Here is a 16,523-nt window from a genome sequence, read left to right as displayed (position 1 = left end):
CCTGTCAAACCTAATCCTCTTTCTATCTTCAACAGAGCAACATCATACAAAATTCACAACTCTTATCACATCTTAAAACTCAGAAGGAACATTTGTATAATGACACCTGAAGATTTTTTATATATCCAGTCTTTCCCTAGAACTTCCACAGGCAGGTATTTTTTCTCTTTTCTTTATCCCTCCATCTTCTCAAGGAGAATGATCTTATTTTCTTTTTGTTAATATCCTTTCCTAACCCTTAATGGCAACAATCATCCTTTTTTGCCCTCTGCCCCCATCTCACCTGTTGATAACAAGTTATATACAACCCATTATTTTTCGTCTCTATTTTACCTGAAGTTTGCACTTTCTGTTTCACCGGCAGAGAGATGATGTGCCTAAGACCTTTTCATCCAGACAAATATAAATGTTTAACCTTAAAACTACAAATCCTGCCTTGTCCAGATTCTTACACTACTTTGGCTACAAGACTGTATTAGATGCGTAGGGCATTCCAATAATTTAAATGTTAGCATTATTCCTGCGTTTATACATATTCACAGTTCCAATTTAAAAAAAAACAAACCAAAAAAACCAACCACCAAAAAACACCCCAACAGCTTTTCTCTCCTACTTATTCATGCAATCAAAACTCACTTTTTTGTTTGATTACTGAAATATGTCTTCATCAAATGTTCTCAAAATATCACTTCTATTCTAATAATCTTGGCCTGTTGTCCTAACTGGAGAGTTCCTGTACTAGCTTCTACCTTCACTTTAATGCCAAACAAAGTGGTTTTTTTGTTTTTTTTACTCATTATTTTGGTCTGTAATAATGGAAAACAACTGCTGAAACCCATAGGTTTTTCTTAACACAAAGTCATCTCACTACTTCTGTGTGCATTAGAAAATACACTTTTCCAACTACTAACAAAGAAAATCTACCCTGCTTGTCATCTTCTCCTCTCCTCTGCTTCCAATTAAAAATAAACTAAAGCATATCAATACACTAGGTGTTATTTTGATTCTTCACAAGATGTGCTTACATATCATGTATTATTCAAGACTCTTTTGGACTTATAGACACTAAATGGGAGATGAATTATCTTACTACACATGCAGGACCTCAATTAAAATCCATAACAAATAGGCACTAGTGCAACAAAACATTTCCAGCAGTCACTTTAGCCCATTCATCATACTTCTTAGTCCACTCACAATTACTGAGTTATTTAACAAAGGCTTTATATACTAGTTTTTGAATTCAAATTCTTTAGAACCGGACAACCTAGTTAAAATAAGCAATCTGATTCATAAATTCTAACATAATGAAATTAATCCAAATTACAGTAAAAATATGAACAAGATGTATTTTTTAACATGCTAGAAATATCATGTGAAGACAGTACACCTTATATTTAGATTCCCCTGAAATTTCAAGCATGGCAATAAGGTAGGAAGATATCTAAGGAGTTACGAAGAATAAATATTAACTCTAATTATTCGCTGATAGCACACTTCAAAGACTTTGTAACCAACAACAGAACATTTTTGTTAGGTAATATACTCTCTGAACAGAAGTTTCATGAACATACCAGTTGAAGGATGTCCTCATCTTTTGGCATAACGCTAAGTTCCAATACGCTGTCACTGAAAGAAATGGAAAAAAAAATCACAGATAAACTTTCAGAGATTTTCAATTCTTATTACAAAGATAAGCCATTTACTTTCATAGACTGTTCAAAAACTCCAACCCTCAGCTACTATGACAAACATGTGACACAACAAAAGTAATCACAGATTTCCACTAGAATCTTAAGAGGTAAGACTAGAAGATAAATCTGACTGAGCCAGTTTAGTGAGCCAACACACTGATTTGGGTAGTTTTATTTCCTTTTTTTTTTTTTTTTTCTTTAAGTCCCAAGGTACACTACTTGTTTGGAACTTCTTGGACAAAATAATGTGACAAATATGTGAATAAAAGCTAAAACTATCCTCTTTCTTCAATTTAAAACAAAAGGTTTGTAGCACTTCTTAAAATTGTTGTAGTTACATCATAATCACTGCCTCATTTGAAAAGAGGAGCAATACCAAGGTCAGTACTGACCTACACATTTCCACTGCAATCACCTCCTAGCAGGATCAACTTAAACAGTCACTCAGATGACATCTGAAACATGGATGAAAAATGCTTGCTACTTGTCAGTGCTGCATTTTCAGCTGCTGAAACCACAGGAAGCAGCAGCGTAAAATCCAGGAATCTGAATAGTTCTATCAGTGTGACTCAAACACAAGCAAAATCAGGACACCAAATGTACAATATACCAGCTACTTAGTTGAATATTGTAAAAACAGTGAAACAGTTGCTATCTACCAGAAATAAGGTATTTTCACAAGCAAGAGAGAAGCATATGCTTGCAGTATTGGATAAGAATAGATGAATTTATTATCTCATCTGAGATAAAGGAATAATCTGTTCACATTAAATGTGAAGTGGAACAGGTACAGAGAAGGACTCCAAAAGACTAATGTACAGCCTATTATAATGAGGCCAAAAAACCAAAATGAAATTACTGTGACTGTTATCTAGAAATCTCACATGTAAGAATTAAAAAAAGGATATTTAAAAAAACCTGACCAGTATCAGCAAAAGTATCAATGCAACCTAAGTGGCTATCTCAGAAATCAGCTCATCTGTACTGGTTAGTACAATGCATTAGGTGAGGAAAGACAAAACCACACAAAGACTGGCCCAACTACAGGGCACACCGATCAGCCTATGAAAACACTGAGAAGGAACCTCAGTTTATTTGTGCAGAAAAGAAAGCCATCATCTCAAAATGTAATGTGTGATTTATTATGCTTTCTTATATGAAAAATGTTTCTATTTTGTGGTTCCTTTTCCATTTTCTAGCAACCACAGACATAAGGCTGAATTCCAAAAGCAGAGTAAGGTTATTTGGTTTCACAAGCTTTTTAAACAACTATTCATTTTGGAAAAGTGTTCTCCAAGCAGCATAAAACTTTAGTCTTAAAACTGAAGATCAGCAGTGATTTAAGTTGCTTTTTTTTTTTTAAGCCCCCACACATCTAGGTAAAAGTAAGTCTTCAAAAGCCTTGTGAAGATTATTTTAAAATGCTGGATTATAAGAAACAAGAGAATATTGACTTTATGTGCATTTACAATAGCATTTCCCATATTGACTAAATGCATAAATAGCTTGAGGCATTTTTAACAAAGTGTCCAGATTTCAGTTCTACACATCGATGGCATGTATGTAAAAATCATATCAGGCAACTGCTTACTTGCAGGATGAAGACCTTGGATGTCAAAAATATGATAGTATTGCTCCTCTTGAAGTACTTTTTATATTAAAAAAATATAATTTGACACAGAAAAAAACATACTCATTCAAGTATTTTGTTTCTCCTCCTCCCCCTTTTTAAGAAAGTGATTAAATCCATTTACACAATTAACATCTTTTTAGAAGACATTCAGAGGACTAAAGGGTTCCATTCAGAAACAATGTTTTTTACATGTAACTCTAATAACTACTTAACTATCCTATTCCTGTTTGCCTGAAGAACCTTTTGGACACAATTTGGATGTTCTTACTTCATATTTTGAGACATGCTCTCAGGATGTTTTTTAATTTTCATATCAGAAACAAGAAGTATTAAGGAAGACTTCTGGTTTATTGTACAATATAATGTAAATGTGAATTATGAACTAGAAAGTGTTAGTAAGAACCACCACACAGAAAGTGATAGTCTACACTGGAGCTCCAGATACAGTACTCAGAACTCTCAGAGGTATTTATCATTCCAGTTACTTTCATTACACATTCTGAGAGTTGAATTCAAATGTTTTGATTCCAAGTTATCAAAATAAAGCAGTAATCATAAGATCTATCTTCTGATGCATTATTTTGTATTAATGAAACAGATTCAGTAGCTAAACTCTGTACATTTCTGAGTAATCCAAACACTTTCAAGAACAGTTTGAAAAGAGAAACAAGCAGAATAGACAATGATTCAAATTCCCCTCTTGAATGAAAAAAAGGGGGGGAAAGAGAAGTTGCAAATCAGAATCTGTTTCTTCTTTTATTTGGAATAATTTACAGAGTTTATGTTAGGAATCAACATATCTCCAAGTTGATTATATATGTAAACAGATAAGAATAAATTCTTAATGGACCAAACTAGCAACTGTTGGCAAAAAGTAGGAAATGTAGAGTTAGAAGTGTAATCATGATTAGTGTTACAGGACTGTAGTTAATTCTAGCAACTCTTCTGAGATGTGTCTTTTCTGTCTCAGAGGAAATAAGTAGCGTAACTTTAGGTTTTTTGCTAGCCCCAAGTAGAGGAAAATAGAAAACACTCTAGACAGAGCTTGAAACTTTTCTGGGAACAGTATAGAGCATGGCTGAATTATATCCTATCCTTGAGTCCCACTGGAAGATACATGTATCATTTCATATAAAGCAGCTAAGTTCTGATGTCTGTAGCATTATATAATGAAGACAAGCAGCTAAAATTGAACAACTTTTTAGAAAAATAATAAGCAGCTATAAAAATGGAGCCACAGAAGTAATCTAAAAGAAACAGCCAGCCTGCATTGAGTTTTATTACAAATAGCTGAACAGTGAGCAATGGGGAAGCCCTCTCTTTAGAGAGAAGAGAGGATGAAATGTGTTGTAACCTTAAAAACTGCTCTGAAGATGAGTAAAATTACAAAAGAAAAAGCATTTACACTCATCAATATGTTTGAATGAGTAATTAAAAACAACAAAAATACAGCAATTAAAATGTCTAGAAAACCAACATACAACACATTAAGACTATGATGAAAACTGTCTTTAGTCATAAAAAAAATATTTCAGCAGACAACTCAGCCTTTCAAAAGGCCTTTCAGCAAAGTGCTTTCACAAAGCCAACTAAAGAAGCCAAGGTGTGCTGGATGAAAGACCAGCTAAAATACAAAACACAGCTAAAATTGTGTCACTGGATGTTTTTAATGTGAAGACATTCAAGAGGGAATTTGTGGAAGGCCAAACTATCAAGAATTACTAAATCAAGCAATGAAGATAAAACCTGCGGTTCAGCAGCTTCCTGAATGAAGGATTTATAGAAAGTGGGCTGATATTATCTGACCACTCAATCACTCTGCAGTTTCAGTGTTTTCACAGACTTCAAAGAAACCCTTACTGGGTATTATCATAAAGGATAATGGCCTAGCAGACCATCAGTCTGACCCAGGTGGCAATGCTAATGCAAGAGCAGCATGCACCATAATGCAATTTTATTTGCCATGAAATGGTAGCATAAGAAGTAAAAAACCCCTTATGTTCAGACCAAACTTCTCTGAGCTCAAAAATACTGTTTTCAAGCAAAGAATGAGAGACAGCTGATTCTTCAGTCACATGAGAAGTACTGTCTATAAGCTACAAGATACACCTGATGTGGAGCCTGAGCTTGCTTTATGGATCAGAATTCATATTTATCTGTTTATCCTAAGAGGTTCAGCTGTAGACTTCCTGATGGCTGAATATGCTGTATAAAACGCTCAAGGATACACACGACCTTTTGTTACAATCTTCTGTGATGTACACATCTGGCTTGAGAAAACAAACTGTTCTCTCCTAACAAACAATAGCATCCCTTCATCCTCCCTGCCCTCATGGAAATCAGGGGGATAGATGCAGCAGTGTGCTACATCCTTCCTGGCTGCACTAGACAATCACTGACAAAGCCTTGTTAGGTGTCCCCAGTTCACCCACAATGGGCAGGGGTTCAGTTCTACTGAACAGTTCACTACCTACACTCACTGAAAATACACTCAATTCACAGGCACACCTAGAGTTAAGGATCACTGACCACACAAGCCACTTAAAGATGTGACTGGTCTCTTTCTTGGATTAAGAGAGTTAATTGATCTACATAGTTGGGCATACACTATATCTTGGGTATACACTATTGTACAATAGTGCTGCTTGTAAAAACACAAAATAAAGAAACAATGCATGGCTAGTGTTATGTCCAGTGAAGGAAATAAAAAAGCCCATCTGTCCAGCCCTTGTACAGACAGCATTAATGACACAAAACATGTTTCAGTCTACCTTGTCCATCACATCTCTGAATACAGTTTTGTTGTTTATTAAAAAAAAAAAATAGCAACAAACATCCAAAATAAAAACCACGGAGACACGAACCACCAAAGGTGGACACATTTTGAACAAAATCTTGAATAAAGACATCACTGAAATAGGAAGATCAGAATCTGATTTTTCCTTCTTCGAACAGTAAGCATATCTAAGTTTTAACACGTGATGAGCAACTAAAAATATGACATGGGAAATGTACTTAGAAAACATTCTTTCATGCTGATCATAATACATCTTTTTGCCAGATAGCTCAGTATTATATTGGAAACTTGTTGCTATAGAACAGAAATTGAGACCAACTGTAAAAAAGGAGGCAGACAGGAGACATGAGAGTATCTAGACTCATGCATAGACATGATTTCACGAGTGCTTGTGAGTTGAAGGAGCAGTAAATATTAGTATTTTCTCTACTCTGAGCAAGGTTCATAATTTGCTGCAAAACAGAAGAAAGCAAAGACTTACTGCAGATATTCTGCAGGTGTGCACTAGCATAAATTTTTCCTTCACCAGATATGCTGATTTCTAGTTCTTAGATCTCATAAGCAAAGTGGATTTTATAATCTTTTTTTTCAACTGACACATGTATATATACCTAATCTGTCTATTTTCAGTTCAAACTTCCTCTATAACACTTGGTATTGTTTGCTAACAAGGGACAAATATCAACAGTAAAAGGACTGTGGTACAATTCAGCACATCTATTCTCAAACTTTTCTCAGCGATCAGCAAATATATGAAAATGGAAATAATAAAACTGAGTGTGTATTAATGAAAATTTAGTAATACGATGACTTTTTAGAACTCCCATTAGTGGGCATTTCATGCTCAGTATACAAGAAGTATGGCACATGATAATGCTATTATCTTACCTGTTCTGTATTAAAGCAATGACTTGAGAATATGTCTTCCCAATAACACTTTCTCCATTGACTTTTATAATTCTGTCACCTGTAGAGGGAAAAGTTATAACTGAAATTAGTTTGTCTAGATGTTTTTTTAAACAATTTTTATTTTGTATTTCTATACCTCACAATAATCAAGAACACCCATATGTTAAATTCAAGTCTTCCTCAAAAACAAAAAAAAAAGATTTCTCCAAATATTTTGTTATACCTTCCTCATTAAGAATTTCATATATTCTCATAAATTAATTGCCAAATATATTGTGTAGAGCTATTTTTAGCCTGTGATGAGAAACCTATCCTGTTCTCTTGACCAAGCGGTATTTAAGACATTTCTGATCAGAAGAGCAGAAAGGTATCTTGAATTTCCTAATGAGGAGAAAATGGTCTGAAGGATTACAGGTAGTGAGCTTCAAAAAGCTACTGGAGGAAGAAGAGCTGAAAGAAAGGACCTGTGCAGAGTGAGGCAAAGGGAATGGCTTTTTCAACACTGCTTTAGAAACTAAAAGCCCGTTTTGTTTTTCTGGCATGATCAAAGCAAGGAAAAAACTGTTCACCCTGTCTTGGGGACAATAATGCTTGAAATGCTTGTGCTCTGAGGAGGTTCCCCACACAGACTACAACAGATCTGACTTTTAATTTTGTCTGCAGACAAAGTAAACATCATGCCACTAATTGGTGTGATATTTTCAACTTTATAAAAGTTCACCTATTCCCATTCATCCACTGGTTACCTTCTTGCCTGAAAGAACTCTGAGTTTTGTCTCCTGCTTCCTAAGCAATGAAAGAAAGCTTGGAGGCAACAAGCTCTGAACCCTCTCCTGGCTAGGTCATACTGCACAACTTCCCCAGAACACACCAGATTCTTCTCTGGGACTTCAACTGGCTCTTTTCCAGGTTGTTTAAGAACAGCCTGCAATGTGGGCTACACTGCCAGATCTTTACTCAGTATTCCCACTAAAAACTATAATTAGGAGTATCATTAGAGGAGGTCATATAATTTTATCTATACTTGTGCAGCTTTTATTTTTCACAGAAGCAGACTAGATTACACACAGCAGTGACACGAGTCTACTTGAAATAGGCATCCCATGTATCTGCCAAAAGATCTGATGGGGACACACTGCAGAACTGGTTACATAAACGACATGAGCACAGACAACTCTGCAAGTACAACTTTGTTCTGTTTCAGATACATAGGAAGGGGAAGTCAGCGCCTGTAGTGCAAAAAAGGAAACAGAAACATGAAGGCTTTTTCTCACAGCTCTCCATCAGTCTGGTGGCCTGCTACATATTTTGATCAAAGTAGAAATTAATCAGAATGCCACTTCCACATACATTTTAGTTCTTTATATTCCTGCATACAGATAAATAACGGCACAAAGATCAACACATGGGAAATACAGATCTGTTTTGGCTGTTCATATTTCAATATTTCTAATATTTATTAACTCCATAAAACTCTGTTTTTAATTAAATGCCTTAGAGGTTAAATATGGGAGAAGTATTACCTTTCTAACTCTAACGAAGATGATTTTATAGGAGTATTCAAAAATACTTCAGAGTGGACTGTCTTATATTTAAGATACCTTTCTCTGTTGCTCAAATTTACAAGAATATTTCAAGTTTTCTGGTGAGAAGCAGCCAAGTAAGCTCCTGAAATGGAGCTCATTTATCATGGGTGATGAAACTTATATTGAAACTTACAGTATTACAAAGGACTCTGCAGCAGTGAAACAAGAATTGACAAACTATTTCCTAAACCCATATTGAATATTCAAGTATTTTCATTTGTGTGACCATGAAACAGAGCAAAGTTACATTAGGGTAAAAAAAAAAAAAAACACAAAAAAACCCCCACCCCCCCCCCCAAAAAAAACCCCACAAACCCAATTAATAACAGTTGATTCTACAAAATAAGAAATGTACACAGTGTCTGCATGAAAGGTTAAGCAATCTACCTGGCAGATTATTCCCTGAATGTTTTATAATACCAAGACAGAGATATAGTAATATATTTCACCCTAAAATTCATAAACAAGAAATACTGGCATGGCCTAATTAGATGTAACTGCTATAAGCAGCATGTTTAAGAAGAATATTCTAGTTATTAAAAATGTCTTCTCTTTGCTCTTTATTCTGGGCTTCTAAAAATCTCTTCTGTAACTAAAAATAAAATATTCTCTACAGATTTCATCTCTCTCAATTTGGCAGACACTGAACAGAGCAGAAATTAACATGGTTCCTCTGTACAAATTCAACATATGCTGTATTTTATCAAGCCAAAACATCTTTATATAATAGCAATCAAATTTTGCCAAAGTAGCCCTTCTCTAAATAACTATCTAAGGAGGAGTTTAAAAAAAAACCAATACCCTTATGGTGTACAAGTAGGATCTAGAACTGTTTTTAAACTGATCAACCTAGAAACTCTGTATTTCTTTAGGAAGAACATACAAAACTTATCCTATTCCAGTCAATTTGAGGTACTTAACTCTTCTCTAAAAATGTATCAATATCCCATTATTGATATAAGCACAAGCCTTTCAAAGAAAATAATTTCTGCCATATTTTTAAGAAACCTGTGTTCATAGTGGCAGCCATCTATGTATATAATTTTACCACCTGTAAGATTTTCTGTTCTAACATAGTTTTCTTCTTCTTTCAGCACTTAAGTAAAGGTATGACACAGTTCACAAAGAAACCTCCATGTTTTCTGCTCTCCAGTTTGATTAAATGAGCAACTGAACAGAATTTTGTAAGAATAGAGAGACTTGGACTGTTCCGATTTGATTTAAAGGAGGTAGAGTAGAAAAATTTTATTTAATGTACAAAGACCTGAAAGTTTTCAGGTTACCAATTTCTCTCAAACCAAGGAAATAGAAGCTTACAGGTATTATTCTCCTTTTTTGCCTCTTCTTCACCTATTTTATCATTTTCTTAAAGACAGGAAATCAAAAAGACTAAGACTTCAATGCCTTAATAAGCAAAACAAGGTTCCAAGGTGAAAAACACTGAAGGACAACTTAAAAGCTTCTAAAGGAAAGAACAAGGTCTAAATGGTAGATACAACTATGTAGTAGCAAACTTAAATCATATGTATTTTACATCATTTACATAAACATGCTATTGAACAGTACCTGTGCACAGCCCAGCTTCAAAAGCAGGTCCACCCTCTTTAACTTGTTTAACAAATATGGTATCCATTGGCTCCAGTCTATTTCTTTGTTTTCCTGGGAAAGAAAGAGTATCTCTTAATAGCATTTCACTGTATTGCATTACAATGTTTTCATTTTAAAATACTTTGGGATGCAATCCTGCTGCATCTACAGAGACATACAAAGAAATAGTAATGTAATGGAAACTGAAAAATAAAATTTTAAAATCTTCCCTTAGAAGGAAAAAACTAAACATTGATTTACAGTTCTCATGGACCACAAAAGTGATTTTCCAACAGTGTTTTTCAAAAACTCCAAGATGAAAATTTTCTCAAAGATTAACCAAGGTTCAAAAAGAAATTTATAATTCAAATTATATGCACAGTGTATGTCTGCACATGCTGTATGTCTGCCTATACACAACTTCAAGTTAATCTACAGTAGTTAAAAGCCATGTACAGCTGTATTTTCTTGCTTTCTCAATACACACTTAAGTTCTATACTTCCAGAAACACAGGCACCTTTTGGTTTTACATGCCTGTCACCAAAGCTCAGTAATTCTGTTAAGTAGCCACACTTCTAAAAATCTAGACAGAGAGGGTGGGGGTGTGTACAATAAGACAAACAAACCCCCCCAAAAATTCTCCAGTTATACAGCAGGCTAAAATACACTGTAGCTGTCCTACATTTGCACACAGCTGGAGTAAGCCATTTTACAGCATCTACACAGCTTCACTGATGGAATTATTGTGCCAGTGAAGCTAAAAAACAAAAACCAAACCTCCCAAAAAACCCAATTATTCACAAAAAAGACCACCCAGAAATAATGAAAAATAAATAAATACATTCATAATGGCCCTGCATGGTCCAGTGCTCACAGAACCAGTGGCAGAACCTGAAAGGCTACAGCCAGATACACACAGACTTACAGTGCCAGAGCTGGCTCTAACAGCTTTGGTCACTCCCAACCCCTGGCTCCAGGTACTATCCCTGTTGCACATTCCAAGCTAAGGAAGTGCCACCTTTGGAGGCTATGTGACGAGCCAGCCCAGGGAACTGACACAGCACAAAAATAAGCTAGGTCTGGGCTCCAGTTTAGCATGAAACCCTGGCTCAGTGGAGAGAGAAAGAGGCTTAAACTGCAGGAAAAGGAGGAAAAGCACGAGAGAATAAAGGAATTGCTTAAAACTGACATTGCTGATAAAAGAAACTCCTTAAAATTGGCCTTATTAGGATCTAACTATTTCTGAAATGACTGGCCTTTGACTTAGGCACAAGTCTTAAGCTTAGGCTTTTGAGAGTACTTTCCCCACAGCTTTAAATGTTCTACATAAAATGTTTAATAAATCACAAGTATTTATTGAATATAAATAAGGTGCCCTCTTAACCTCTTTTTTTTAGTTCAGCTTCCATGTGGGCAAAGTTCATTTGAAAAACTTTAATAAACTGCAAAAAACCAGATCACCCTGTGACTCTGATTCACATTTTTCAGATCCTGGTTTTAGCTTAATGCCTTTATTGTGCAGATCCTCAAGTATCCTGCCATTTTACCATAAAACAGTTCAACAAAATGGCTCACTAATATGGCTCTAAAGGGCCTTCTCAAAACAGTTCCAGATTGGGAGTAAATAATCAAAAAATTTATTCGATAGAATCAGATAAATACTCTATATAAAGCAACTGAATTACAAATCAAGAAACTCCAGCTGGCAGCTCAGACCCCAAATACTTACAATTTGATTAGCAGGATACAGCTACAAGACATACAAAATGCTCTTTGTGAGCCAAAGTTAATATCTGTCATTTTTAATCTGCAGATTTAAATAGACACTGAACATGTGATGGGTCTTGTCCTTTAAAAAGCCAGTAACATTTCAGCAAGTTTAGAGAAGCTCCAAGATTAATCTACCCAGATGCCATGAACAAAAGGTTGCTTCAACCGCTTACAAGAATGAAGTTAAAATATGACCTTTTATAGGACCACCAAACATCCTTCCAAGTGCTGTCACTTATCTTTTACTGAAGACACATACATTTCCTAAAGTGGCAAGAAAAATAAAAATAATACAGCTTCCATGGCACATTTAATTTAACACACCTCCGCTTCCTTTATAAAATACTCTTCAAAAAAATGTTAGTGGCCTTCCGCTTAACGCTCAAGTGCTGCTTTATGCCTTGTCCATACCTGAACATGCAAATCAAGAGGTCAGGCAGATAAAGTTATTCCCATTCAGTATGTAACACAGAACTCCTTTAATACACTTCCTACTTCTGAGTAAGAGGGGAAACCTGCCACAATTTATGGAGACCAGAGGCTGCAGGCTTCCCTGACACCTGACTTCTGACCTGCCTGTCAGCTACACCAGGACATTAAGGGCACTCACTTCACATTTCCACAGCTATTTTATCAATCAATTCAGAAAGCTAATTGCACATTAAACTTGGCTCTTTGTTCTACTTGCAGAAGGAGGTTATATTAAACAGTCATTCTTACTTCTTAAAAAAGGTCAACCACCACACTAAAAATCAATTTAAGGGCAAAAAATCAGAATAAAAGGTTTAAAATGTTTATTACATTTACAGGTTCATTTCACAATTCAGCACTATCCAAACAGAAGTAGAAACAAGAAGAAATCTTAGAACTCTCAAGCCCAGGTAGATAAATATATGTTCTTCACTTCTCCTTGATCTTCTACATATTTAGATACAAACCAAATCTTCTTTAATCAGTAACACAGAAATTAACTTCCTTCAATACATAACCTCAATGAACATTTATGCTTGGAGTTTGAAACTCAAGCAAAGCTAAGCAGTATTTTTTGACAGTAAAAAACTAACTACTTTTTCAGACCAGCTGAGGAGAATAAATCTTGAAAATGTGCACTTAATCATCACAGAAATAAACGTCAAGTAAAATGCATTATCTAATAACTCACCTCGTGTCTCAAAATTTAACATTCACTACACTTGGATTTAATTATGCCTAAATCTCCATGTGGTCCTGTCTGCACCCAATTATCAGGCAAAAGCAAGATGCTGCCTAGAAATGAGAGCCTAAACTGCCCCCTTCCTGAACACCACAACCTAGAAGAGAATATCACAGCCAAGAGATTTACACTAAGTTCTCCAGCTCTGCACTACATTCTGTCAGGATTCATGATTTTTGTTTCTAATATTGAAAAGACCAACTTTCTGCAGCATGCCAGCAATTCCTGACAAGATGATACAACAAAGAACAGTAAAAGTAGATCTCTAGTTTGTAAGACATATAACCCTTATATAAAAGGCTTTGTAAGATATAAAAGCCTGTGCTTTTCCAGTGCTCATTACTGCATATGATTTTTGCTTCCTTCCTCCTTCTCCATACTTTTGTAAGCAAAACAACATACTTCGTAATTGAGCATTACATTGCAGGCTACCAGCAAATAACAACTTCTCTCAAATCTTCAACTGCAAATGAAAAATAAGACATCATGCACACACAAAGAACAGACAAAGTGTGAGCTGCCAGTAATGCATTCACATATGCAAGGAAACAGCACAGATGAAAAGCACAGCTCCTGTAAAAAGAACTTCATTTGTACTTCATTTCCCCTTAAATGTAGCTATAAAGAGAGATGTAGTCTTACAAGAGGGCAATGAAAAGAAAAAAGCAAATAAAGTTGGTGAGTACAGAACTCAGCTGATTGTAAACTGAAAAGTCCATCAAGTTGACCTTTCCTGTATCACTCTTGTAAACACATGAAAATTTCCAGCATGAGTAAATGGTAATCAGTCAGTATAAATTCAAAGGCAAGTTTTTGTCTAGGCAGTAGTGTAGTTTTACTAACAGAACAACTAAAATACTGCTTGCAGTGCAATGCCTTCCTTCAATGATGTTATCCAAATGAAAATATAACTTTAGAGTAAGCAAACTGATGCATGAACTTTTGATTCAGAGATTCAGCATCATCAGAAATAAGAAAAATAAATCCCCAAGTACATAGAAGGCTCAAGACAAAAACTCATTGGCTTAAACAAGGATAGAAAGGAATCAGGAGAGTCTTAATAATAAGGTCCTTAGTCTAGACAACCAAAGTTAAGAAAAAGTAGCCTGAAGAAGCATTAGCACCTGTAAATCAAATGCAAGACAAAGACAGAAAACCTATTTATTGCAACAAGATTTTTCTGAGCCAGTGTGTTTTTCATAATTCTGTGCAAATATTTTAATTAATCAGAGACTACGTACCACTTACAATAACCACAGAGATCACAGTAAAATCTGTGAACTAAAATTAATGCCTTGTTTTAACTTTTGTTCAAATGACTGCAAAATAAAGACTATATTCATAGCACATATAATGGAATCATTAATGATCTAACCTTTATACAGCCTGGATCTACAAGCTGAGACTTCAAGTCAATAATGTCTTCGCAGTCTGACAGGAGAAAACAAGTCTCCCATTGCAAAATTACAAGGAAGCTTTCCTGACAATATTTAACAGGTCACAAGTGGCAGAGGGGAATATGTTGCACTAGGAACCATCACATTTACAAAATAATAGAATTGAAACATGCTTTCCCTGATAAAGGGAAATATTTTTAAAAATACTACTACTTTTAAACAGAACAGTAGAATTAAGACTAGGTAACATTTAAAACTGACTTATATCGAGGGGGGGTGATATTCAGCAAAGCTTCTCCTAACTCCCCCATATTTGACACAGAAATTAATTTCATCTAGGAGCCAATTCTAGCTTAATCCCCTAAAAATCTAGTTTGAAATACAGCTGCTACAAGGAACATAACCAGTATTGTATCAAATGCAGTAACTATAACTTAGTTTTTAAACTACTCTCTGCAGACCAGACAGTATTACTGTACTGCTCTATGATTCACCTGGAAAACAAAATGACATGGCATAAATTATGCTACCTAATCTACCAACACACTACAACCTAGCAACAAGGACTTCATTTCTCTTAAGTCGTTAACCTTTTGATATAAAACACAGATTAAAACATCTGAGTCATAAAGACTATGCAAAGAACAACCTTTACATCCTGAATAGGAAAGGAAAAAAGAAAAAAAAAATCTCATGCCAAAGTGCTATTGCTGTCAGAGCTCTTTCTATTGATCTGCAGAACATAAATCAGCAAGTGTTGGAACACAGTATAGAACATACTTTCTTACAAAATCTCTCCAACTACCCATGCTTAAAAACATGCCATTGCTCCTCTTCCTAAAGGTGAGAAAAAAAAAAATCTGCTGCTCAGGACAGCTGAACTGTGCTTAGAAATCCTCATAAAATTCAATAAAGTCTACAGAGGTTTGTAAAATAACTTCTTGTAGAACATTTTTACTCTCAGCCCTATGCTCAGCAGATAGTGAAAGGATGACTTTCACTTTTACATTTAAGAAACCAGCTTCATGAAACACCTCAGATTAATCAATTAAGACAGGCTCTTATGCACAACTTTCTCTGACTCAAGGAGGAGGAACATTCCGCTTGAGCATGAAGATCTACAAGTATGCTTTAGGGTATCCAAGGCATTTGAGCGCCACTGGTTCAACAATGCTGAGCAGCACTGATTCTTGGGATGCCTTTCAGGCAAAGGGAGGGGAACAGATACAGCACAGCAAATGCTTCCAATTGATTACTCAATCAAAAACCTGTTAATCATTTCCCAAACTACTCAAAAAAGGTTGCTGAAAGCAGAACTTACATTTATTAACTGAGATTACATTTAATTAAATATAAATTACAAACCTGTCAGGACTACATCTAACTGAGGGAGGCCAACTGATGGATCCCTCTAACTGAGGGATCATTCTGCATATTATAATCTGCAAACTGAATTTCATACATAGTAAGCATTTCTCCACTAGCAATCCACTCTGGAAAAGGAGCCCAAAGGTCTCAGCCCAGTCCCAACAGAGCTTATTTCACCCACTGTCAAGCTCAAAGCAACTCAACTGAAAAACACCAGCTGAAATGCAGGGATGAGCCTCTGAAAGAATGTGATAAGTAAATTAGTGCTGTTGAGTCATTTAGCAGAGAAAGACTTGGCATTCAACTCTCTAACACAGGAAAAATACATTATTATTTCTCAAAGCACTTCTGGCATTTTGATTAGGCAACTGCAAAATGTTATTTCTTCTTTTGCTTACTTTTCTGTTAAACCATTTGAGTAATACAACCTCAACCCTATCTACATGCCAAGGTAGGGGGAGAAGATGAGAAAATAATTTGGCAATGTTATTGAAAATATGTAACACAGTTTCAGCTTAGTTACAAGCTCTCCAAAACTGTGTTTTCTCATTGCATTATTTGCCATTAC

At 35.4% G+C, this 16,523-nt stretch overlaps 1 protein-coding gene across 4 annotated transcripts in view; it reads right to left on the bottom strand.

Moving 5' to 3' along the window:
- The window catches only part of ARHGAP21 (Rho GTPase activating protein 21), a 114,229-nt gene that overhangs the window by 40,718 nt on the left and 56,988 nt on the right, over positions 1-16,523 (bottom strand). For all 4 annotated transcript variants that reach the window (XM_053977418.1, XM_053977394.1, XM_053977410.1 and 1 more), the window contains 3 exons: positions 10,186-10,278; positions 7,013-7,091; positions 1,575-1,629 (listed from right to left, as the gene is read on the bottom strand). In XM_053977418.1, coding sequence (XP_053833393.1) covers positions 1,575-1,629; positions 7,013-7,091; positions 10,186-10,278 — 227 coding nt within the window. The remainder of the gene's footprint in view (positions 1-1,574; positions 1,630-7,012; positions 7,092-10,185; positions 10,279-16,523) is intronic.

This window comes from Vidua macroura, chromosome 1, assembly GCF_024509145.1.
Source record: "Vidua macroura isolate BioBank_ID:100142 chromosome 1, ASM2450914v1, whole genome shotgun sequence".
NCBI classification, from domain to species: domain Eukaryota; kingdom Metazoa; phylum Chordata; class Aves; order Passeriformes; family Viduidae; genus Vidua; species Vidua macroura.
The sequence above is the reverse complement of the archived record's forward strand: the minus strand, read 5'-3'. Positions and strand labels throughout refer to the sequence as shown.